Source organism: Dipodomys merriami, unplaced genomic scaffold, assembly GCF_024711535.1.
Source record: "Dipodomys merriami isolate MVZ:Mamm:240054 unplaced genomic scaffold, mDipMer1.0.p SCAF_11, whole genome shotgun sequence".
NCBI classification, from domain to species: Eukaryota; Metazoa; Chordata; class Mammalia; order Rodentia; family Heteromyidae; genus Dipodomys; species Dipodomys merriami.
The window spans coordinates 1,394,343-1,417,500 of record NW_027202382.1 but is presented as its reverse complement, the minus strand read 5'-3'; the positions used below and the strand labels follow the sequence as shown (position 1 = coordinate 1,417,500).

Genomic DNA, 23,158 nt, shown 5'->3' with positions numbered 1-23,158 from the left:
TTAAAATAACTAAATTTCTTTTTCAGAAAACACTAGAGTAGAGCAAATAAAAAAGAAAAGCCACAAGTAACATATTGCCAGCATTGGCAAATTACAGCTTAGATTGCTAGACTGAACTCTAAACTTCATTTCCTCCTTTTGAAAATAGGCAGATTTCCAATTTCTTTGCAATCACAAACTATATGGACAGATGACTAAGTTCTAGATAAATGTATGATAGCAAAAGTGATACACATTCTACATTCGATTCATAAAATTTCCAATTGTGATCTCTAGATTCTTTTCTCCCTTCTGGACCAAAACTATACTGTTTGCTGGTTTGCTGTTCTTTTTTTCCTCTTTGTTTTTTACTCTTTTGTCACTGTTTTTTTTTTTTTTTCTGTACCCTCTGTCTTGTATATAAGTTTATCTGAATTGGGGAGGGGAAGGAGAAGCACAGAAATGGTGAGACAAAGAGTGAACTAATTCAGCAGTGAAACCCACTAGACGTTATGTTGCAAATAAACTATACAACTTGGTGGGGAAGGGGATCAGGAATGGAAAAACTGGAACAAAATGAGGGAGGGAGTGACACTTTCAAAAAAGAAATGTACTCATTACCCGACTTACGTAACTGTAATCCATCTGTATTTCACCTTTACAATAAAAAAAAGATAATAATGGAATACATGTTTCTTTTATTTTTTTATTGTAAAGCTACTGTACAGAGGGGTTACAGTTACATGAGTCAGGTAATGAGTGCATTTTCTATCAAACACTATTACCCCTCTTTTGTTTTTCCTCTGCTGTCCCTTCCCTCCCCAACTCCCTAATTCACACCCCCAAGTTGTAAAGTTCCTATTCAACATAGTGTCTTGTATATCTCACTGTTACAATGGGTCAACCTATATCCTTATTTCAGAATTTTGATACTTCTCTTCCCCTCCCCAAATTAGAAATGTGTGTGTGTGTGTCTGTGTGTGTGTGTGTGTGTGTGCGTGTGCATCAGAATTAAATACAGTGACAACAGGTATGATACCATAGGAGGAAGAACATACAAAAGAAACAAAAAAATCATATCGTACATTAAAAACAACAGCAACAAAGAAAAAAAACTTCTTGTGTCCATATGTTGGGGTTCATTTCACTTAACATCATCTTATATGGTAATATGTACATAGCTTTTGACCTTTCCCACATATCTGGTAAGATTATCCTAGACATATAATAGTTATTGCAAATAAGGGAAACTATGGGACCTATATTTCTTTGGGTCTGGCTTAGTTCACATAATATAATTTTTTTCAAGTCTTGGAAACCATGTTTAAAGATAGTGGACTCAGAAAGTTAAAACAACCTAGCTCCTTAACTGCTTAGAAATTCAAAGCCTGATTGTCATATAAATAATAAATTAATGTATAGAAATTTGGAGAATACATTACAGAGGCTAACATCATGTTAAACAATATAATAATCAAGAATATATTAGTACCCAATATAAAGAACTTTCATAAAAAGGACATCTTATTTGAAAAACGGAACTAGGTGCAAGTGTGCACGCCTGTAATCCAGGCACTTAGAAGGTTGAGGCAGAAGGACTGCAAGTTCATGGACTACATAGAAAGACTGATCATTTCTCATAAAACTAAAGAAATAATTACATTTAATAAGGAGACATCAGATACAGGTACTTCACATAACACAAATATGAGATGGTCAAACTCATTAGGAACACAATAAATACAAAATGAAACAGAATGAGATCCACGTCTTCACTTTGAAGAATACACCAGGAGAAAGTATACAAAGAAGAATCACAGTCCCAGGTCAGTCCCAAGAAAACAACTAAAAGCAAAAGGAACCTGCATGGCTCCAGTGGCAGAACATATGCTTGGCACGAACCAGCCCTAAATTCAAACTTCAGTACCACCAAAAATAAAAATGTATGAACCAGGGCTTGGAGCTAGGAGGGTGAGACACAACATTTTTTTTAAGTCTAAGAAGTCTATAACTTGAGACAGTTATTTTTTCAAACAATTTGGCACTTCTTCCTCATAAGATAAACACTTGCAAATCAATGACAGGTGATTTCACTTTTAACAATAAATCTTATGTGTCAAGAGACACATACTACATAGTTCATAGCAATTGTGTGTAAATATTTTTGAAGCTAAAAACACACACAAAATATTTACAGTCAAAAAAAAATGATTGTCGTCCATCTGGATCACTATATCAAAATGCTGTACTTGGAGTCCTATAAACAACAAAATTTTGTTCCTCACAATTAGGGAATCTAGGAAGTTCAAGCCTAGCATATTTGGTATATATGATGAAGACACACTTCCAAGTTCAGAGAAAATACCTTTACAGTTATAGAACTGCCCATAATGGAGGAGAAGGGGAAAAACAAATCGTTTAAATAGGGATACAGGTGGACCCATTGCAACAATGAGATGTACAAGTCGTTATGTCAAAAATGAACTTTACAACTGTGGTGTGGGGGGGGCGGTGTTGGGAGGAGCAGGGGGAGGATGGGAAGTGATGGGAAGGGGAAATAAAGGAGGAGGCTACACTGCTTGATAAGAAATGTACTCATTATCTTGCCCATGTAATTGTAACCCCTCTGTACAGTATTTTCACAATAAAAAAAGAAAGAAAGAAAAGAACCTTCCCTTTTCCCACCTGAAAATACTCTCACAAACTGGGCATTGGTGGCTCATACCTGTAATCCTCATCACCCAGGAAGCTGAGATCTAGTCATTGCAGTTTGAAGCCAGGAAAGTCTGTGAGACTTATCTCCAATAAACTACTGAAAAATCCCAAAGTGGAATTATGGATCAAGTGGCAGATCAAGAGCAGCTTGGGGACAAAGCCCTGAGTTCAAGCTCCAGGACTAGCACAGACACACACACACACAAAGTAATTAAAGCTACATTGAATAGCAATGAATTACTTTACAAAATAAACTAATGCAAAAGTAGAGTAATTCAAGTCATACATAATATGCATACCTGACATTATTTAAGGTTGATCTATGCAAGATATGCATAGGCAATGTTATTTTGAGGTTCAAACAAAGGCAATATTTGATATATTATTTACAATAACATAGTGTCAACATGCAGGAATTAATTAAATACCAAGTCTAAGAGAATACTGATCATTAGGGAAAAGAATAAGATGATACTAAGGAGGAGCACATAGTGTGATGCTATGTTACCCATACACTACATTCTTTTGGAGATTTGAAATATTTTGGAACAAAAATTTAAAGAAAATGAGAACTTAGGGGAACCCCACATTACAAAAAAACTTTCTACAAATTAGGAGTGAAGGGAATCAACAAATTCTGTGAAAGATATAGAACAAATGACAACAGTTGAAATATACAACTCTGATCGTGTAGTCAGTCCTTCTTAACTACATAGAGTGTATCACATTCACTGGTAAATATAGTCAACCCTATTCTTAGTTTCTTCTCATGCCTTCTACTGCAAGATATTCCTCCAAAGCAATAAACAGAGTAATTTTTCATGAAAAAGGTCAGCAATCACTTGGAGACAAAAACAGCAAGTCATTCAAAATTTAACTATTTAAGAACAGTGTGCTAAAATAACAAAAGTCATATGTTTCAGTCTCATATGAATCAATTAGTTTTGCCCTTTTCTATGGAAGAGAATCAGCTCACCAATCATTTGGATTATGACAAGTAAAAAGATAAGTCATAACCAACACAGAGAAAGAAATCTAAAATTTACTAACACTACGGAAAGAAAGTATCTTCTCCATTAAATGTTAATATCTATAATTTATTATTTTAAATACCTACACCAAGTATTGCCTCTTATAATTTTGATAAAATTTCTGAGGTAGGTACTATTTAAAAATATTTTTTTTAGGACTGGGAAGGTAGCTCAGTGGTAGAGTGCTTGCCTTGCATGCCTGAGGCCCTGGGTTCGATTCCTCAGCACCACATAAGCAAAAAGAAAAAAGCCGGAAGTGGCGCTGTGGCTCAAGTGGTAGAGCACTAGGCCTTGAGCTGAAGAGCTGAGGGACAGCGCCCAGGCCCAGAGTTCAGGCCCCACGACCGCACCCAAAAAAAATATCTTTTTTTAAAAGATAATCTAAATTGAGTTAAAGAAGTTGAACAACTTACCCAAGTTCACATAGATGTGATTATGTCTCCAATATAAACCTATGTACTCAGACTGCAGAACTTTATCCATTCCTCTGTAAATGTATCTCCCACAAATTTCACACACAAAAACTAAAAAATAAAATCACTAAAAAACTATACTTTATTTGCTGAGGCACATTCCCTTTTCTAATTTTGAGGACTGTTATCATAAAAGTGTCTTTTGTGCATCTACTGTGCTTATCATGATTTTATGTCATATATTCTGCAAATGATTTGCTAATGTTGAAATATCCTTGCATCCCCAGGATATATATCATTTGATCAATTTGATCATGGCATATAATCTGCTTAGATATTGCAGTTTTCCTTTTTGTTGTTGTTGAGCCTTTATCTCATTTTGGTATCAGGATAATTCTTACTCTCAAAACTTTAAAAGACACTGAGACAAATTGTCATTATTTAAAATTCTGGTAAAATTTATTGTAGCCACCCTGTTCTTTTCTTTATTACTGACTAGATTTTATTACCTGTTTTTGGTTTGTTCCTGGGTTTTGGTATATTCATGGCTTAATTTTGGTTACATGTGTCCATAAATTTAACTATATCTTCCAGGCTTATCAATCCACTAACCTACTATTGCATATAATAGTCTGTAATTATCCTTTGTATTTCTGTGGCATCCACTATAACATCTACTTTTTCATTTCTGATTTAATTTTATTAGGTCTTTTTTTCCTTATTAATCTAGCTAAATTTTTCTCTATTTTTTTCTTTTTGAAATAATCAACTCTATTTCACTGATCTTTATATTGCGCTGTTAATCTCTATTTTGTTTATTTTTTGTCTCATCTTTGTTATTTCTTCCTACTAATTTTTGTTTCATTGTTCCTGTTTTTCCTTTTCCTTGTGTTATATCATTATGGTATCACAAATGTTTGGAGATTTACTGTTCTTGCTCTACTTTAGAGATTTTTCAATGTTTTCATTTTCATTTGTTTCAAGAAAGTTTTACGTTGCTCCCTTGATTTCTTCATTGATTCATTAATTATTCAAGGAAAGTTTTAGTCCATGGTGGTCAGACAGGTATATGCTAAAATTGCAATTTTTCTTTTAAAATGCTGAGTTGTTTAGTGGTCTATTGTGTTGTCTATTCAAAGGAATGATAACTGTGATGATGAAAAGAATGTGTGTTCTTTATTTGTTGGATTGACTATCATGTAAGTATTTGATAGATCCATTTGCTCTATACACATTATACAACGAAGACTTCTATCTGAGCCATCAATCCACTGGTGAATATGAAATGCTGAAGTAGCACAACTATTTCTTTTAGATATGATAATGTTTATTTATATAATGTTTTAGCATTGGATGAATATAATATGTACAATGTTGAATTGCTACTTTTATCATTACATAGTGACCTCCTTTCAATCTCTTAGAAGTTTTTGATTAAAATTATTTTATCTGATATAAGGTAATCATTCTTACTGTTGGTTTCTATTTGTATGGCATTCCTTTTTTCATCTCTTTCAGTGCATCGGTATCTTTACTAGTGAAGTAAGTTTCTTGTAGAGTGTATAATGTTGGATTCTTGTGAATTTTTTAAATCCATTCATTTAGTTTATATATGCTCATGGGAAAATTTAAAACATTTACATTCAACATTCAATGTTCTTGTTCACATGTAAAGATATATTTTAAAAAATTTTTCTTGTAGCTTTGTAAATTTCTCTACTGCTTTCAATCTACCAAGTTTGTAGTCTTACATTAAGGTCTTCATATTTGCTTTGAATTGAGTTTTGCATAAAGGGAGAAATGGTATACTCAGTATTTACATGAGGATATTCAGTTTTGGAAGAATTATTTGTTAAAGAGAATTTTAGAAGCATAAATTTCCATTGTGTATATCTACCACATTTTCTTGATCCATTCATCTATTGAGGGGCATTTGAGTTGGTTCCACATCTTAGCTATGGTAAATAATGGTGCAATGAACATGGTTATGCTGGTAGGTTCAGTGTGGCCTAGCTTGTGATCATTTGGGTAAATGCCCAGGAGTAGGATTGTTGGATCATAGGGGAGGTCTATGTTTAGTCCTTTGAGGAACCTCCATGCTGCCTTCCAGAGTGGTTGAACTAGTTTTCTTCCCAACAACAGAATAGTAGTTTTCTCTTTTGGGTACGTCCCCACCAGCAACTGTTATTCTTTGTTTTCTTGATAATAGCCATTCAACAGATGAGTGGATCAAGAAAATGTGGTATATATACACAATGGAATTTTATCAGAAAGAATAACATTGCTCCTTTAGTAAGGAAATGGAAAGGCTTGGAAAAAATAATATTAAGTGAAGTAAGCTAGACTCAAAGAAGCATAGGTTGTATGGTTTCCCTCATTTGTGATAATTGGTGTATGTGTAGGATAGTCCTGGCAGAGAATCATAATAGCTCAATAGCTATGTACATATAACCATACAAAATGATGCTAATTGAAATGAACTCCAAGACATAGAAACAACTGGTCTTTTTTTTTTGTTGTTGTTGACAATGTACTATATCTAGTTCTTTCTTCTTATTTTATTTCATTTTTCTTTTTCCATTGGTTTATCCCTGGTAATCACTGTCTTTGATTCTGGTACCCTCCATCTTGTATATACATTTATCTGATTTGGGGAAAGGAAGGGGAATAACAAAATGCTGAAAGGACAAAGGATGACCTAATGCAACAATGATACTCACAAGACACCATGTTAGAAATGAACTTTAGAACTTTAGAGGGTTGAGGGAGGTTAAGGGAGGGAAGGGATAGTGGGAGAACAACAAAGGATTAGATAACAATGTTCAACAAGAAATGTGCTCATTAATCATGTAAGTGTAACCCCTCTGAACAGCATCTTTACAATAAAATAAATAAATAAATAAAGAGGCTCTTTATCTCCAATAAACATTAATCTATAATCAGATGGCCCTATTTTCATGGGCTTATTTCAAATACTTAACAATATGAGAGAAAAGAAGTCCTATCTAAGCTAATGTGTATAGATTATTCATCACAGTCTCTACTATTTGTGAACATGATGCCTCCCACTGATTTAAAACTGTTACACAAAAAACTAGGTATTGGTGGCACATGCTTGTAATCCTAGCTATAAAAGAAACTGAGATATAAGTATCACAATTCAAAGCCATCCCAGGCAAGAAAGTCTGTAAGACTGTAATCTCTATTTAACCACCAAAAAGCTAGAAGTAAAGCTGTGGCTCAAGAGGTAGAGTACCAGCCTTGAGCTATTTATGAGAAAATTGGCTTAAAAATCCTTATTTACCATAGGAACCTTATTTACCATAGGAAATGTTAAAATCAAATGACCTGTTCAAAGTTATATGTAAAGGTAGTAGCAGAATTAATACTCTTGGTATTATCACATTATGTATTTGCCATATGTGGTTAACACATATTATGGTAAATACATAGAGACATAGTGTAAAATATACTTTGCATTTCATTAACTTCACTAGAGTATCAAAATAGACATAATTATTTATCTGTTATTCAATAACCAAATAATTCATCACAATAATTATAAAGCTATCATTCAAGATACATAGGAAATTGATTCTAGGCCTCTTTTGCAAATACTAAAATCTAAAGTTGCTCTAATATCTTATAAAATGGCATAACATTTATATATAAACTTTGTATATCTTCCTGAATACTTCAAGTCACTGGTTGACTATAATACCTAATTTATTGTGAACTCTATGTAATTTAATACTATATTACATAGAAAATAATCATAGGAAAGAAATTTTTATGTTTACTATAGATGTGGATTTTCTCCAAATATTTTCAGTCTAGGTTTAGGTGAATTCACGTATGTACACCATGCAAATAAAAAGAGTCAAATATACTTGTTATATCCCATATACCTAAATGGATTTATATATGAATGTGTATTATCTATAATTCAGGTCTACAAAAACTACAGAAAGAGTAAAATTAAAATTTTCCACAATGTATATTTCTGAATATGAAATTTTATTTAAATTTTGTTTTGGTCAATTGTAGGAAGGCTATGTAAAATTTTTAGAAAAAGTCTCTCACCTGTATTGAGTGGTTTGAATTACTTTGCTGAGATAATGTATAGAGTGTTCCTTGTGACTCCTGAAGTTTTACTTTTAATTTTGCATTTTCTTGTTCTTTTTGAAAGAGCTGATCCTGAAGATTAACAACACTTTGTCGGAGCACAGCTTCATTTGATTTTGTGGTTTCCAAACAAATATGTAACTCATTATAAAGCTGTGTTAAAAAAAGTTCCAGATTGAATTAATAAACAAGTTAATATTTTTATATTTGTACATGCATATATTTCGATGCACATTTAAATTTGTCTGGAGATATACAGATATAGATAGATAGATAGATGCATGATGACAGCTACACTGAAGCCAGGCACCAGAGGCTCATTCCTATAAATCCTAGCTACTCAGGAGGGTAAGATTTGAGGATCACAGTTTGAAGCCAGCCCAAGAAAGAAAGCCTATAATCCTAGCTACTCAGGTTGTTGGTATCTGAGAATCACCCTTCCAAGCCAGACCAGGCTGTGAAGTCCATGAGATTCTTATCTCTAATTAGCGATCCAAAAAAGTGAGAAGTGGAGCAGTGGCAAGTGGTGAGTGCTTGCCTTGAGCAAGCAACTCAAATATTTTGTCTAATAAGAGACTATATACTATCATTTTGATTTTTAGATTATCCATTTCACTTTACAAAGTCTAAACAATTTTCTAAAAGAAGTGTTCTTTATATTAGTTAAAAGGAATTTCAAAATATAAATTTATACTTTATAACAGGAAGTGAGTCTTTTCCTCAGATAACATAATCAGATACTCTATGAAGGAAAAATGGAAATCTGAGAGTTTTGAGGGGCAATGAAGATGTCAGATTGGGCTCAATAGTGGCCCACCTGTATTGTGTTGATGCTTTCATGATTTAGTTCAGGGTAGAACAGGAATAAAAAGAGAACTCTGAACAAAATAACTAAATTGGCAGGATAAAGTTGAATGTAACCTGAGTAAAGGTGGTGTATGGTGTATGATACTCTTAGGTGGTACTTCCTTTACAAAAATAGAGTTCACCGTATTTAATCATGGAAGAAAGTCTTGTCTTAACCTCTTTTCTTCTCTACCTTTGATGCATACTTTACTCATAAAATATAGGACTAACGGGACTCTTTTTCTCCTGTTCTCAGCTTTTACAAAACTACACTCCTATCCAAAAGTTTACCTGATATGACTAAATGAGTAGACAAACTATATCTTACACTGAATATCCATCATTCCAAGAAGCAAGTGAAAATAACACTAGTTCAAATGGTGCAGGTCAGTTTGGTTCTAGGAACTGAGATACACTCTCATTTCTAATTCTTACTCCAAATATCCATATCCTACTCATTTTCCTTTTCTCATTGATAGGTGACTGGTCTTCACTTACTGAAACAGCAATAAGACTATTGAATTGCAAACTTGAGTATAGGAAGCGAAGATAGCCCAGCAAGATTAAATATTTTGATTTCTAACATTTTCTTGGTGACAAAACCTTGGGGTAACAAAATGAGGAAGAAGTTCATTTATTTTTAAGTTATAATTTATTATCTTATTGTTTGCGTATTTTTATTATCTTCACATAGTTGTACAAAAGATTTGCCATTCACCAAGGCAGTCTATGAATACATTGTATCTTGATCATTGTCACCCCTTTCAACATTCTCACCCACCATCTGTTAACACCCTTCCCTTACTCATCTTAATTTTATTTTATGTATTAAAATTTTGCCATTTAATATAGCAGTTTCTGCAGCATTATTTACCATAGCCAAGATATGGAATTAGCCCAGATATGACCCTCAATAGATGAATGGATCAAGAAAATATTATATATATATACACAATAGAATTCTACTCAACCATCAGAAAGAATGATATCATACCATTTGTAAGAAATTGGAAAGACTTGGAAAAATTATATTAAGTAAGCAAAGTAAGCTAGACCCAGAGAAAGATAGGTTGTATGGTTTCCTCATTTGTATCAGCTACAATTTGCCTATAAATCTATAAGTAAACACACTAGATGGTAAGCAAGGAGTTACAAATGAATTAACTGAAGTGTAATATACCCTATGAAGTACCCAAATAGTATAATTGTTTAAAAACAGTAAGTCAGAACACAACAAAGTACCAGGAAATAGGTACTTGCAAGAGCAGAGGGTGGGGCCCAGGGGAGAGGGATCAAAGAATAAAGCTGGAAGGGCTGAGAATGCAGGCAAGAACTCATTGTATATACCACAGAATCAAGCAATACAATGGAAGAGGTGGATGGAAGGGGAATAAAGATGCTGCCATGGTGACACAAATCAAGAGGAAGCGTTTTAGATATTCCAGCGCCCTAAAGAGACACTACCTTGCCCTAATTTCCATAATAAGAGTCCTGAAACAGTTTTTAACTAAACTAGGTAATGAAATAATAAAAACAAAGAGCTATTAACTAAACATTTATTTACAGTACTGAACAATTTAAATAATATAATTTACAAGAAAAACTGGCTAAGTAATATTTCTGGTGGTAGTGACATTTGAACTCAGGGCAACTCATTTGCTAGGTAGGTGCACTACTGTTAAGCCATGCTTCTAGCCTTTTTCTGCTGGGACTCATTTCCACCCAAGTCCTTGATCCCACCAAATCTGCCTATTTTAGGCTCCCAATTATAGTCGGAATGATAGTATGTACCACAAAACTTTGTGTACCACAAAGTTTTGCTCATACATAATATACTTTGAAATCTAAAGAAGTATATTTAAAGTTTTAACAGTATTTGCTTCCAGGAGATGGAATTAGAAAACATTTTTTCTTTCTTTTTAGGAATAACTATACATAGACTATCCAAGAAAAATTTATTAAGTTTAAATAAACAAGAAAATGTATGAAGTAAAAAATCCTATTGAACTAATCTACTTGAAGATAACACTGAAAATCTTATGAACAACTCTGAACATATAAAAATTAGTCAAAATTAAAATATTAAAATACTACTGTGTAAACTGTAATTTCAGAACAAGAATCAAGATAAATTCTATAGCAATAAAGGGATCTCTTCTACAGGAAGATATAACAATTATAAATATACAGCAAATGCTAGAGCACCCAAATTTATCAGACAAACACTACTTACCCTAAAATCATACATAGATCCAAACACATTGCTAGTTGATGACTTTAACACACCACTGTCACCTCTGGATAGATCAACCCAGCAAAAACTCAACAGAGAAACCTCAGAACTTAACAACTGCATAGACCAGCTAGACTTAACAGACATCTACAGAATATTTTACCCAGTAGTATCAGAATATATGTTCTTCTTGGAAGCACATGGAACATTCTCCGAAATATACCATGTTTTAGATCACAAAGCAAATCTCTGCAAATTCAGAAATATTGAACTTATTCCCTGCATTGTTTCAGACCACAATGGAATAAAATAAGAGCTCAATACCAAAAGCCACCATAGAAAATTCTGTAACTCACAGAGACTAAACAATACATTGTGGAATCAGCACTGGGTCATTGAAGAGATCAGAAAGGAAATTCAACTGTTCATGGTAATTAATAAAAATGAACAAATAAAATTCCAGCTCCTCTGGGACACAGCAAAGGCAGAATTCAGAGGAAAATTTATAGCTCTGAGTTTCTACATCAACAAATTGGAGAAATCTCAAGTCATCAGTTTAATGATGGACTTAAGTTCCTTGAAAATGAGCAACAAGACAAACTCCAACAGAGTGGATGGAAACAAATGATTAAATCAGAATTAACTGATTTAGAGTCCACAAAACTTGCAAGGACAAAACAATTAACAAAATTGGCAGAACCTTAGCAAATCTGACCAAAAAGAAAAAAAGGGGGGGACAATACCCAAACGAAACCAAGATCTAAACCAATAGACCCATATCAAGTATTGAAATAGAAATGGCAATAAAAGACCTCCCATCCAAGAAAAGCCCAGTACCAGATGGATTCATAACTGAATTCTATAAGGTCTTCAAAGGAGAACTCACTCCAATACTCCTCAAACTCTTTAATGAAATTGAAAGTGAAAGATCACTACCAAACTCATTCTATGAGGTCAGCATAATCCTCACCCCAAAACCAGATCAGAACTCATGAAAGAAAGAGAAGTATAGACTCATTTCTTTAGTGAACGTTCATGAAAAACTTCTCAATAAAATTCTGGCCAATCAACTTCAACAACTAATCAAAAAACTCATATACTATGATTAAACAAGATTGATTCCAGGGATGCAAAGCTCATTCAATATACACAATTAATGTAATTCAACACACATCAATAGGACCAAGGACAAACAAACATGATCATCTCCAAGATGCAGAAAAATCATTTGACAAGCTCCACCACCTCTTTATGAGAAACTCTGGAGAAACTAGGAATCCATGGCACATTCCTCAATATAATAAAGGCTGCATATAACAAACCCACAACTAGCATTATACTTAATGATTAAAAGTTAGAAATACTTCCTCTGAAATAAGGAACAAGACAAGGGTGTCTGCTCTCTCCACTCCTCTTCAATATAGTATTGGAATTCCTAGCCAGAACAGTAAGATCCAAATAGGGAAAGAAGTAAAACTCTCCCCTCTTTGCAGGTGACATGATCCTCTATTTTAAGAAGCCACTGAATCCTCTCCCTAGTTACTCAAGCTAGTCCAAAATTTTGGCAAAGTAGCAAGGTATATTAATGCACAAAAATAAGTAGCTTTTCTGTATGCCAACAATGAAAAGATAAGGATGAAATCAGGAAAGCAATTCCTTTTGTAATAGCCTCAAAAAATAATGAAATACATAGGAATTAACAACCAAAGAGGTGAAGGACCTCTATGATGAAAACTTTATAAACCTAAAAAAGGAAATTAAAACAGATTTAAGGATGTGGAAAAAATCTCCCATGCTCCTGGACTGGGAGGTTTAACATCATGAAAATGGCAATTCTGCCCAAAGCTCTCTTCAAATTCAATGCAATGCCAATCAATATCCATCAATATGCCAACATCACTGTTTAACGAAATAGAAGATGCAATCTAAATATTCATATGGAATAAAAGACCTTAAATAGCAAAAACAATCCTTAACAGGAAAAACAGTGCTGGAGGAATATCAGTACCAAACTTCAAACTCTTGTTATAGAGCCAAAATTATAAAAATAGCTTGGAACTGGCACATGGACAGGCCTGAGAACCAATAGAATAAAATTAAAGACCCAGAAATTATCACACAGATATATGGCCATCTTTGATAAGAGAGCCAAAATATCAAATAGAGGAAAGACAGTCTCTTTAACAAATGGTGCTGGCAAAACTGAAGGTAGATGCTTACATATCATCCTGCACCAGAATCACCTCCAAATGGATCAGACCTTGAGGAAAGAGCAGATATCCTGAAAGGATAAGGATATATATGGGATAGATTAGGGCTCCTTGGCACTGGTTGAAACCTCCTAAATAAAGATCCAGAAACAGAACAAATCAAATAAAGGATGGATAAATGGGGCTGCATTAAACTGCAGTGATTCTGCATGGCAAAGTACATAGCCAGCAAGATAAAAAGAAACTCCCACAAATTGGGAGAAGATCTGCACTAGCTATACAACAGACAAGGCCCTCATATTAAAAATATACCTAGAGCTCAAAAAATTAAATCCCCAACAACAAATTCTCAAAGAAACAATTGCCTGATTAATAAATGGGCTAAAGACTTGAAGAAGACTTCCCTGAAGAGGAAATAATAGCCAATAGACACATAAAGAAATGTTCAACATCTCTGGTCATAAAAGAAATGCAAATCAAAACTACATTGAGATTCCAACTTCACCCTGTTAGAATGGCCATTATTAATAAAACAAATAATAACAGATGCTGGTGGGGATGTGGTCAAAAGGGAGGCTACTACACTGTTGATAGGAATGTGAACTGGTTCCTCAAAAGACTAAACATAGAGCTCCCTTGTGATCCAGCAATCCCACTCTTGAGCATTTACCCAAATGATCACAAGCTAGGCCACACTAAAGCTACAAGCACAACTTTACTCATTGCACCATTATTTACCATAGCTAAGATATGGAACCAACCCAGATGCCCCTTAATAGAGGAATGGATCAAGAAAATGTGGTATATATACACAATGGAATTCTATGCTTCCATCAGAAAGAATAGCATCGCCCCATTCATAAGAAAATGGAAAGACTTGAAAAAATCAAGTAGGCTCTCTGGTTTCTCTAGTTTGTAATAATCAGTATCTGTCTAGCAGAGGATCCTAGCAGAGGATCACAATAGCTCAATAGCTATGTACATATAACCATATAAAATGATGTTAATCAAAATGAACTCCAAAATAAGGAAACGTGGGTTTTGTTTTTGTTTTTAATGTACTGTGTGGTTATTTCTTTTTTTCTTTCATTTTTTTTCCTTTGGTTTATTCCATGTCACTGTTTTTTTATTTTGGTACACTGTGCCTTGTATATATGTTTATCTGATGGGGGCGGGGGAAGGGAAATGGGAGAAAAATGAGGCAGGGGATAACAACATTTGAGAAGAAATATACTCATTACTTACTTATGTAACTGTAACTCCTCTGTACATCACATTTACAATAAAATAAAAATTTTAACGAAAGATATACACACACACACAAACACACTCACACTTGTGGAAGTAATGTTTGAGGATCAAAAAAAGGAAAATGGAGTTTAATCTATACAAAGAAAGTATAAAAATATTAAACAGGCCTGGAACCATCATTCAAGTGGTAGAACATTTGTCTACCAAGCATAAATATGTAATTTCAATTCCCACTAATAATTTTTTTAAAAAATAGAATACAAAGGGAAAAAGGTATTAATTTTTTGGTAAAAGTAATTTTATAAAGAGGGGTTACAGATACATAAGTAAGAAAATTAGTACAATTCTTGTCAAACATTCTTTCCCCTCCTTCATTTTAGCCTGCTATCCTATCCCTATTCCCCCAACTCCCCTCTCAACCAAGTTGTTTTCCAACACAATGTCTTGAGAATATCACTGTTACATTGGTTCACCTTTTGTCCTTTGTCTCACCGTTTCTGTGATTCCCCTTCCAAATCCCAAACCAGATAAACTTATATATGATACAAAGGGTACCAAGATAAAAAACAGTGACAACAATGGTTAAACCAAATGGGGAAAAAAATGAAAGAAAAAAGAAACAGCTTCATACAGTACACTAAGAAAAAAAAACTCTTGTTTCCATATCAGCTTGCTTTGGGTTTTTTTCTGCCTCAATAATATTCATAAGCACAACAAAATGTTTAATTCTCTAAAATGATTATTGGATAAAATAAACATAATCCTAGAGGAAAGATATGGTATGTTTCCCAAATTACCCAGATCAAAACTTAGTTAGGACAATTTATCCAAATAAGGAAATATTAGCTCCCCCTTTCCAAATTTAGTAAAGGAACTAAGGAGAGAATTTATGGTTTCAAGCAGTTCATTTGGGAGAGCTACTCAAAAGTACTTCATCTCACAGATGTTCTTAACTTCTCAGAATAAACTTCTCTAGTATTGAGATAGGCCTCTTTATCTCTAGCCTGGAAATATCCCCAAACTATGTTCCTAACTTTCCCTTGGTTTCTACTATTACATTAATAATTTTTACCTCTCTAACTGAATGTCTATTTTAAGCTTTATGAAGTAACAAAGGAAGTAGAATAGTATTTATGCAGATAACTAGGGAAAAAAGCATTCAGGTACTGGAGGGAAGCGCAAAGATCTTGAAGCTGAAGAATGCTCAAGAAACAAGGAGAAAAACAAAGGAGGAGGTAACAACGCTCAATAAGAAATGTACTCGTTACCTTACTCATGTAACTGTAACCCCTTTGTACAATATTTTTACAATAAAAATATACACAAAAAATGGCACAGCTACCCAACAAGGTTTAACATCCTGTTACTATTCTTTTATATAATAAATTTCATCATAACAACTAAAAAAAAGAAACAAAATGAAGATTAATATGGCTAAAGGGGAGTAATTAAGAGAAGGTGAAGACATACCAGAGAGGTAATACAAGGTCAGATCATGTAGATCTCCACAGGTTATAGAGAGAATTTAGGCTTTATCTTCCATGGGCTGTAAAAACACGGGAAAGACTGAAGAGAAGTGTTATCTAATCTGACTCACTTGGTTTTAGCAAAAGTATATTGTTGAGTGTGGACTTGGGTCTAAGGCCTGAGCAGAGAAACAAAGTAAAAGTAAGACAGAAATCTAAGTGATATATGATGATGGTATGGACAGAATGGTGATAGCAGGGGAAATGAGAAATAGAACTCTAGGCATGTGTTGAAAAAAGAGGAGACAACAGCTTAGCTTTGAACATAATGAGTATAGGATGACCACTAGATACTTAAGCAAAGTAAACAATTAGATACACTCTGTCCTCGAGTTCAAAGAAAGAGAGTCAGTGTAGATAAAGTTGGGAATCCTCTGCATAAAAACAATACAGTTTTGAAATGACAGATAATTGGATAAAACTACCTAGAAGGTAAATCTAAACAGGAAAAAAAAAACAGATATCAAGAACTAGGAAAAAAAAACCCAAAGAGTAAAAACACACAACTATATTCCATTGAAAGTCAACAATTTTAAAATATCTATCAAGAAACTATCATCAACAGTAACAAAGAGAGAAAACAAAGTTATTAATAAGTGCAGTTTCAAATCATTTTAGCAATAGAGCCTGGTTTAGTAACGAAAACACAATGAGCAATCCTATCACATTCAGCTGATCTCACTGAAGAGGAGGGCACTGGCTTTACTCTCCTGCTTGGTATCATTCTTGTCCATGGAGAACACAAAGGAATACAGAATGTAGATAGAAATCTATTGCCCCAATGTCCTACTTAAAAATACAGGTTTAAAGATGTTTATTAAAGGTATTTATTTTATGTTAATTGCCAATAATAGCCCTTTTGCTGTGTTTTTCCCCAGAACACACACATTAAAATTGGGAACTTTTAACAAAATAGTTTGTACTTGTTAACCTCCATGAGCTTCACAAGCCTCAGCTGTTCAAAGGGAATAAAACACTGGTATTAGTATAAATCAATATAAATATGTTAAGTATATAAATAACTTATCATAGGGGTCAGGAATGGTGCTCATGCCTATAACTCTAGCTGCGCAGGAGATAGAAATTGAGATGAATGGGCTGGGAAGATGGCTCAGTGGTAGAGCGCTTGCCTTGCATGCATGAGTCCCTGGGTTCGATTCCTCAGCACCACATAAGCAGAAAAAGTAAAAAAGTCGGAAGTGGCGCTGTGGCTCAAGTGGTAGAGTGCTAGCCTTGAGCTGAAGAGCTGAGGGCAGCGCCCAGGCCCAGAGTTCAGGCCCCACGACCGGACCCAAAAAAAAAAAAAAAAGAAACAGATGAATGGAGTTCAAGCCTGCCTAGACAAAAGGTTAACACAAATCCCCATGTCAACAAACAAGCTGGGCATGTTGGTACATGACTGTAATCCCAACAGGTAACAATTGGTTATGACTGCTCATGGTCCAAGAACAATGCAGGGTAAAGGAACAATACCCTACCTGAAAAATAACTAAAGTAAAAAAGGACTGGGAGGATGGCTCAAGTAATAAAGCACCTTCCTTGCACACAGGAGGACATAAATTAAATCTTAGTTGTGCCAATAAATAATTAAAATATAATGACATCAAACAGATAAATAATTCAATAAAAGTGTTTCTTTAAATTACTAGCTATAATTGTTGCTGCTGAATAAGCATAATTAGGTGTCCTTAAATGTAAAATAACTATTGAAAATAAACATACAAAAGAGAAAAATCCTTTGAAAATATTGATCCTGAAGACCCTGTCAACATTACCTTTTTGTTTGTGCACATTTGTCAATAAATAATGTACAATTTTATATTGAGGTCTACCTAAGTCATAAACTAGAATTGTATTTGATCAAATAACTTCTTATAAAAAGAAGGCTGAACAATTCCTTTCCCTGAATTCTTTTTGGTTTAGGGGTTATATGCCTGGCATGTTTCACAGAAGATATAAAACTTTAATTTTCAAAAAAAATAAACTAAGTAGTAAGTGTACATCTATTTTTCAATGATTCAGCTGTAAACAAACTCAGGCAGAAAACTTCAAATATTATCAAATTCAATTACAGTTTTTTTTTTGGTTTTTTTTTTCTGGTCGTGGGGCCTGAACTCTGGGCCTGGACACTGTCCCTCAGCATTTCAGCTCAAGGCTAGTGCTCTACCACTTGAGCCACAGTGTCACTTCCAGGCTTCTAGTAGTTTATTGGAGATAAGAGTCTCATAAACTTTCTTGTTTGGGCTGGCTTTTAACTACCACCCTCAGATCTCATTCACCCCAGTAGCTAAAAGTACACGTGAAAGCCACCAGCATCTAGCTTGTTGGTTACTGTTTTTTGTTTGTTTGTTGTTGTTGTTGTTGTTGTTGTCTTGTGGGTTCTCAACTCTGGGCCTGGGCACTGTTTCTCAGCAATTCAGCTCAACGCTAGTGCTCTACCACTTGAGTCACAGCGCCACTTCTGGCTTTTTCTGCTTATGTGGTGCTGAGGATCGAATCCAGGGCCTTATGCATGCAAGGCAAGCACTCTACCACTGAGCCATCTTCCCAGCCCTACAGCTCATTTTTAATTTGGAAGAAATACAAGTAAAAAGAATCAATTTAAAAGGCAAAATTTTCTAAAACTTAATATTCAATTTATTTTCCTAAGTTCATACATAAAACTTTGTACTTTTATGAAAGAAAAGCAGAAACATACTTTTTGATGTGATATACTTTCAGCTGTGTGAATGTCTTCCTGATTTTTCAGTACTTTTTGTGTGTCCATATTGAGAACCTGAAGTTGCTGGATCAGCTCAGCTTGCTGTGCTGTATGTTCACTGTTCTGTTTGTATAGGTTCTGTAACTCCTGCAATTCTTTCCTGTGCAAAGCAAATAATATATGCAAGCTTGAATACAAATCATCTCACCTAAGGTTCACCTAAGGTTGGAGATTAGCTTCCTGTTTTTCATTTATTATTCTTTACTACAGGAAAATATAATAAAAAATATATAAAGTATTGATAGAACTACTATGATTTTCAAAGGTAAATACTTATCAATTTTCTATTATGGCTTGATAGTAATAAAATCCCTGGATACATGGTCATAGGACCACCTTCCTGTTGAAATTAAATCAGTACTACAGTTCCAAGAATCGACAAACAACAATCTAAACTACAGTTATCAAATCATTTTGAGCACAGGATAAGTCCATCTTTCATTTTGTATAATACAGAACTTGAAATACATTTAAAAGTGTTGCAAAAGGCAATTAAGTTTTTAAACCAATCCTTAAAGCATCACTGCTAATATTAGTTTGAAATCACAGGGGCCTAAAATAAGACCAAGATAAGGAGTCACCAAAGTCAGAAGGAGAGAGAATAGCATAAGGAAAAACCAATCTGTGTAAGGTCCCATGTGATTACTAGTAAGCAGGAAGAAAAATAACCTATTGGTGGTAATCACAGAACTAAGGCTCCACGAGAATCACACCTCTGTGTTAGAAATTTTGAAAATGCTGCAGCAGTAAGTCCTGTATGATACATATAATGTAAAATTAGAAATTATTTTATATATTCTATTTGAAAAGAAAAATACTTATGGAAATGCATTTCATCAAAATTTATTTTATAAGCTAGGTGTGATGTCTCATACCTTGCTACTCAGAAGGCTGAGATTGTGAGGACCATGATTCAAGACCAACAACAGCAAAAAAAAAAAAACAAACTCATTAGATCCTCATATCAAACAATTAAAAACTGGGTGCAGTGATACAGGTACATTATCCCACATGTATATTCTTCCAACATGGGAGGAAAATAAGTCCAGTCAAAAAGCAGGACCCTATTCAAAACATAAAGAAAAAGGACTACAGGTACAGCATAAGTAGTACAACAGGACTTGCCTATCAAGCACAAGTCCCTAAATTCAAATTCCAGCACCCCAAAAAACGTATACTTCATATTATTCACATTTTGAGATTTCATCTTAAATAGTATTTTCTTAACCTAGAGTTTCACACTGGTATTTCATAAAAATAAACTAAAATTTTAAAGTACAAAAGAAATATGCAGGCTGGGCGCCAGTGGCTCACACCTGTAATCCTAGCTACTCAGGAGCCTGAGATCTGAGATTCGCAGTTCAAAGTCAGCCCAGGCAGGACTGTGAGACTCTTATCTCCAATAAACCACCAGAAAACTGGAAGTGGCGCTGTGGTTCAAGTGGTAGAGTGCTAGCCGTGAGCTGAAGAGCTGAGGGACAGTGCCCAGGCCCAGAGTTCAAGCCCCACAACTGACAAAAAAGAAAAAAGAAAGACAGACAGACAGACAGACAGACAGACAGACAGACAGAAAGACAGACAGACAGACAGAAAGACAGACAGAAAGACAGACAGAAAGACAGACAGAAAGACAGACAGAAAGACAGACAGAAAGACAGACAGAAAGACAGACAGAAAGAAAGAAAGAAAGAAAGAAAGAAAGAAAGAAAGAAAGAAAGAAAGAAAGAAAGAAAGAAAGACAGAAAGAAAGACAGAAAGAAAGAAAGAAAGAAAGAAAGAAAGAAAGAAAGAAAGAAAGAAAGAAAGAAAGAAAGAAAGAAAGAAAGAAAGAAAGATGCAGACAGTTGTTAAAAGATGGATGAAAAACAATACAGGGAAAATAAATTCTGTTTTTTAGGTGATTAGGAAATTAATGACCTCAAACAGAATGACAACCTAAAAGAAACTTGAAGAAAATAATAATTCATACAAGGAGAGGGAGAAGAGAATAATGACACAATGCTATTTTCTACAAATAAAATTTAAAAAATTAACAAAGTAGATAAACAATAGCATCTCCAGTAGAGAATAGTCAAGACCTTATTTAGGAGACATAGGATACACACACACACACACACACACACACACACACACACACACACACACACACACACACACACACACACACACACACACACACACACACACACACACACACACACACACACACACACACACACACACACACACACACACACACACACACACACACACACACACACACACACACAGCACTTTGAAAAAAAACATAGTGAAGATAAATTACAGATCTTCTCTTTTCTTTGTGCTGATGCTAGGTCTTAAACTTAGGGTCTTGTGCTATCACTTGTTTTTGCTCAAAACTACCACTCTACCACTTGACCCACACCTCCACTTTTTTGATGGTTAATTGTAGAGAAAAGGTTCATAGACTTTTCTGCCCAGGCTGGCTTCAAACCATGTACATATGCCAGTGGTATATGAAAAAAGAAACTTGAATAGTATCAAAGTAGACAATAAACAATTTTTGTTAACTTACACATCTATACAACTACAAAACACTAAGCTTGTTTAAATTTCTTATTTTAAAACCAAGAAAATGAGCAAGACTTCATAAAATTATATGGGTATGAGTACTTAAAAAATAATTGTTCAAGCCAGGAACCAGTATCTCATGCTTGTAATCCCTAGCTACTCAGAAGGTTGAGATTGGAGGATTGCGGTTCAAAACCAGCCTGGGCAGAAAGGTCTATGAGACTCTTATCTTCAACTAATCACTAGAAAACTGGAAGTGGTGCTGTGGCTCAAGTGGAAAAGTGCTAGTCCCTTGAGCTGAAGAGCTCAGGGACAGCACCCAGGCCCAGAGTGCAAACCCCATGACCCCCCCCAAAAAATTTATTGTTCACACTCAGAGAAAAGTAAACTCAAGTGGAAATGGCTAAAGAAATTTCAAAAGAAAAATTAGGAAAAGTATGAAAAAGCAAGCAACCACTCCACCTCCAGAAGGGGTAGTGGACATCAATAGAAAATATGTAAGAGCAGTTTTGTAAGAGCAAGGAATCTTTCATTGAGTGTTATGAACAGAAGAACTAAGATACGTTCTATTCTTTGATATTTCCTGTTGTATCAGACAGGTGATATACATCTTTTCAGAAGTAATCTCACTTAACTTCTAGACTCATTTCCTTGATCTGCCTCAGCCTACAAACTACCATGACAAAAGCCCACTTTAGCCAGGCGCCAGTGGCTCATGCCTATAATCCTAGCAACTCAGGGGGTTAAGCTCTGAGTATTGTAATTCAAAGCCATCCCAGGCAGGAAAGTCTGTGAGAGTCTTACCTCCAATAAGCCACTAGAAAAACCGGAAGTGGCGCTGTGGCTCAAGTGGAAGAGCACTTGCCTTGAGCTGAAAAGCTGAGGGACAGCGCCCAAGCCCAGAGTTCAAGTCCTAGGACCGACAAAAAAAAAAAAAAAAGCCACCGAATTTATACAACTCAAACACCTGAGACTAACTACCTTATATTAATTTCGCTTGCCACTTTATACCAGTATCAGAGGAAGATAAAATGCTACAATCAGAGACCAAAAAGAAGAGACAAGAATAGGATAAAAGAGAACAGCCAGACAAATGACTACTTTTATCTACTACATTGTTTTCAGACCATGGTTTCTCTATGTAGCAACAACCTATAATTCAGTGTACCTGCTATACGTATCTTCATGGCTCATCATGATGTAATAGTCAACACAGTAATTCATTTTGTCCTTTCTTGACTCAGATTCTTGCTCCCTTACTCACTTTGCAATGGAATACAATATCTCAAGTAAATAACCAGTACTACTCCCTCTGTTTTTAGAATATCTGAAAACAATTGTTGAATGAATGACTTTAAAAGGATAACATAAAAAAACACTTGCTAAAGAGAATAAAGATGGCACCATGACATTAAAATCCTTAATGACAGAAGTTATCAGCAAAATCAAAATGCTAGAAGATAAAACTATTCTTTTAGTTTCAATCTGAGAAATTTCTCTAGACATACATCTAAT

General features: G+C 34.5%; 1 protein-coding gene across 10 annotated transcripts in view; it reads right to left on the bottom strand.

The window, feature by feature from the left end:
- Positions 1–23,158, bottom strand: part of Cntln (centlein) — a 199,432-nt gene that overhangs the window by 122,893 nt on the left and 53,381 nt on the right. For 8 of the 10 annotated variants that reach the window (XM_070007817.1, XM_070007750.1, XM_070007757.1 and 5 more), the window contains 2 exons: positions 19,028–19,190; positions 8,222–8,416 (listed from right to left, as the gene is read on the bottom strand). In XM_070007817.1, the coding sequence (XP_069863918.1) occupies positions 8,222–8,416; positions 19,028–19,190 (358 nt within the window). The remainder of the gene's footprint in view (positions 1–8,221; positions 8,417–19,027; positions 19,191–23,158) is intronic. The other 2 variants (XM_070007793.1, XM_070007801.1) reach the window with 1 other exon arrangement.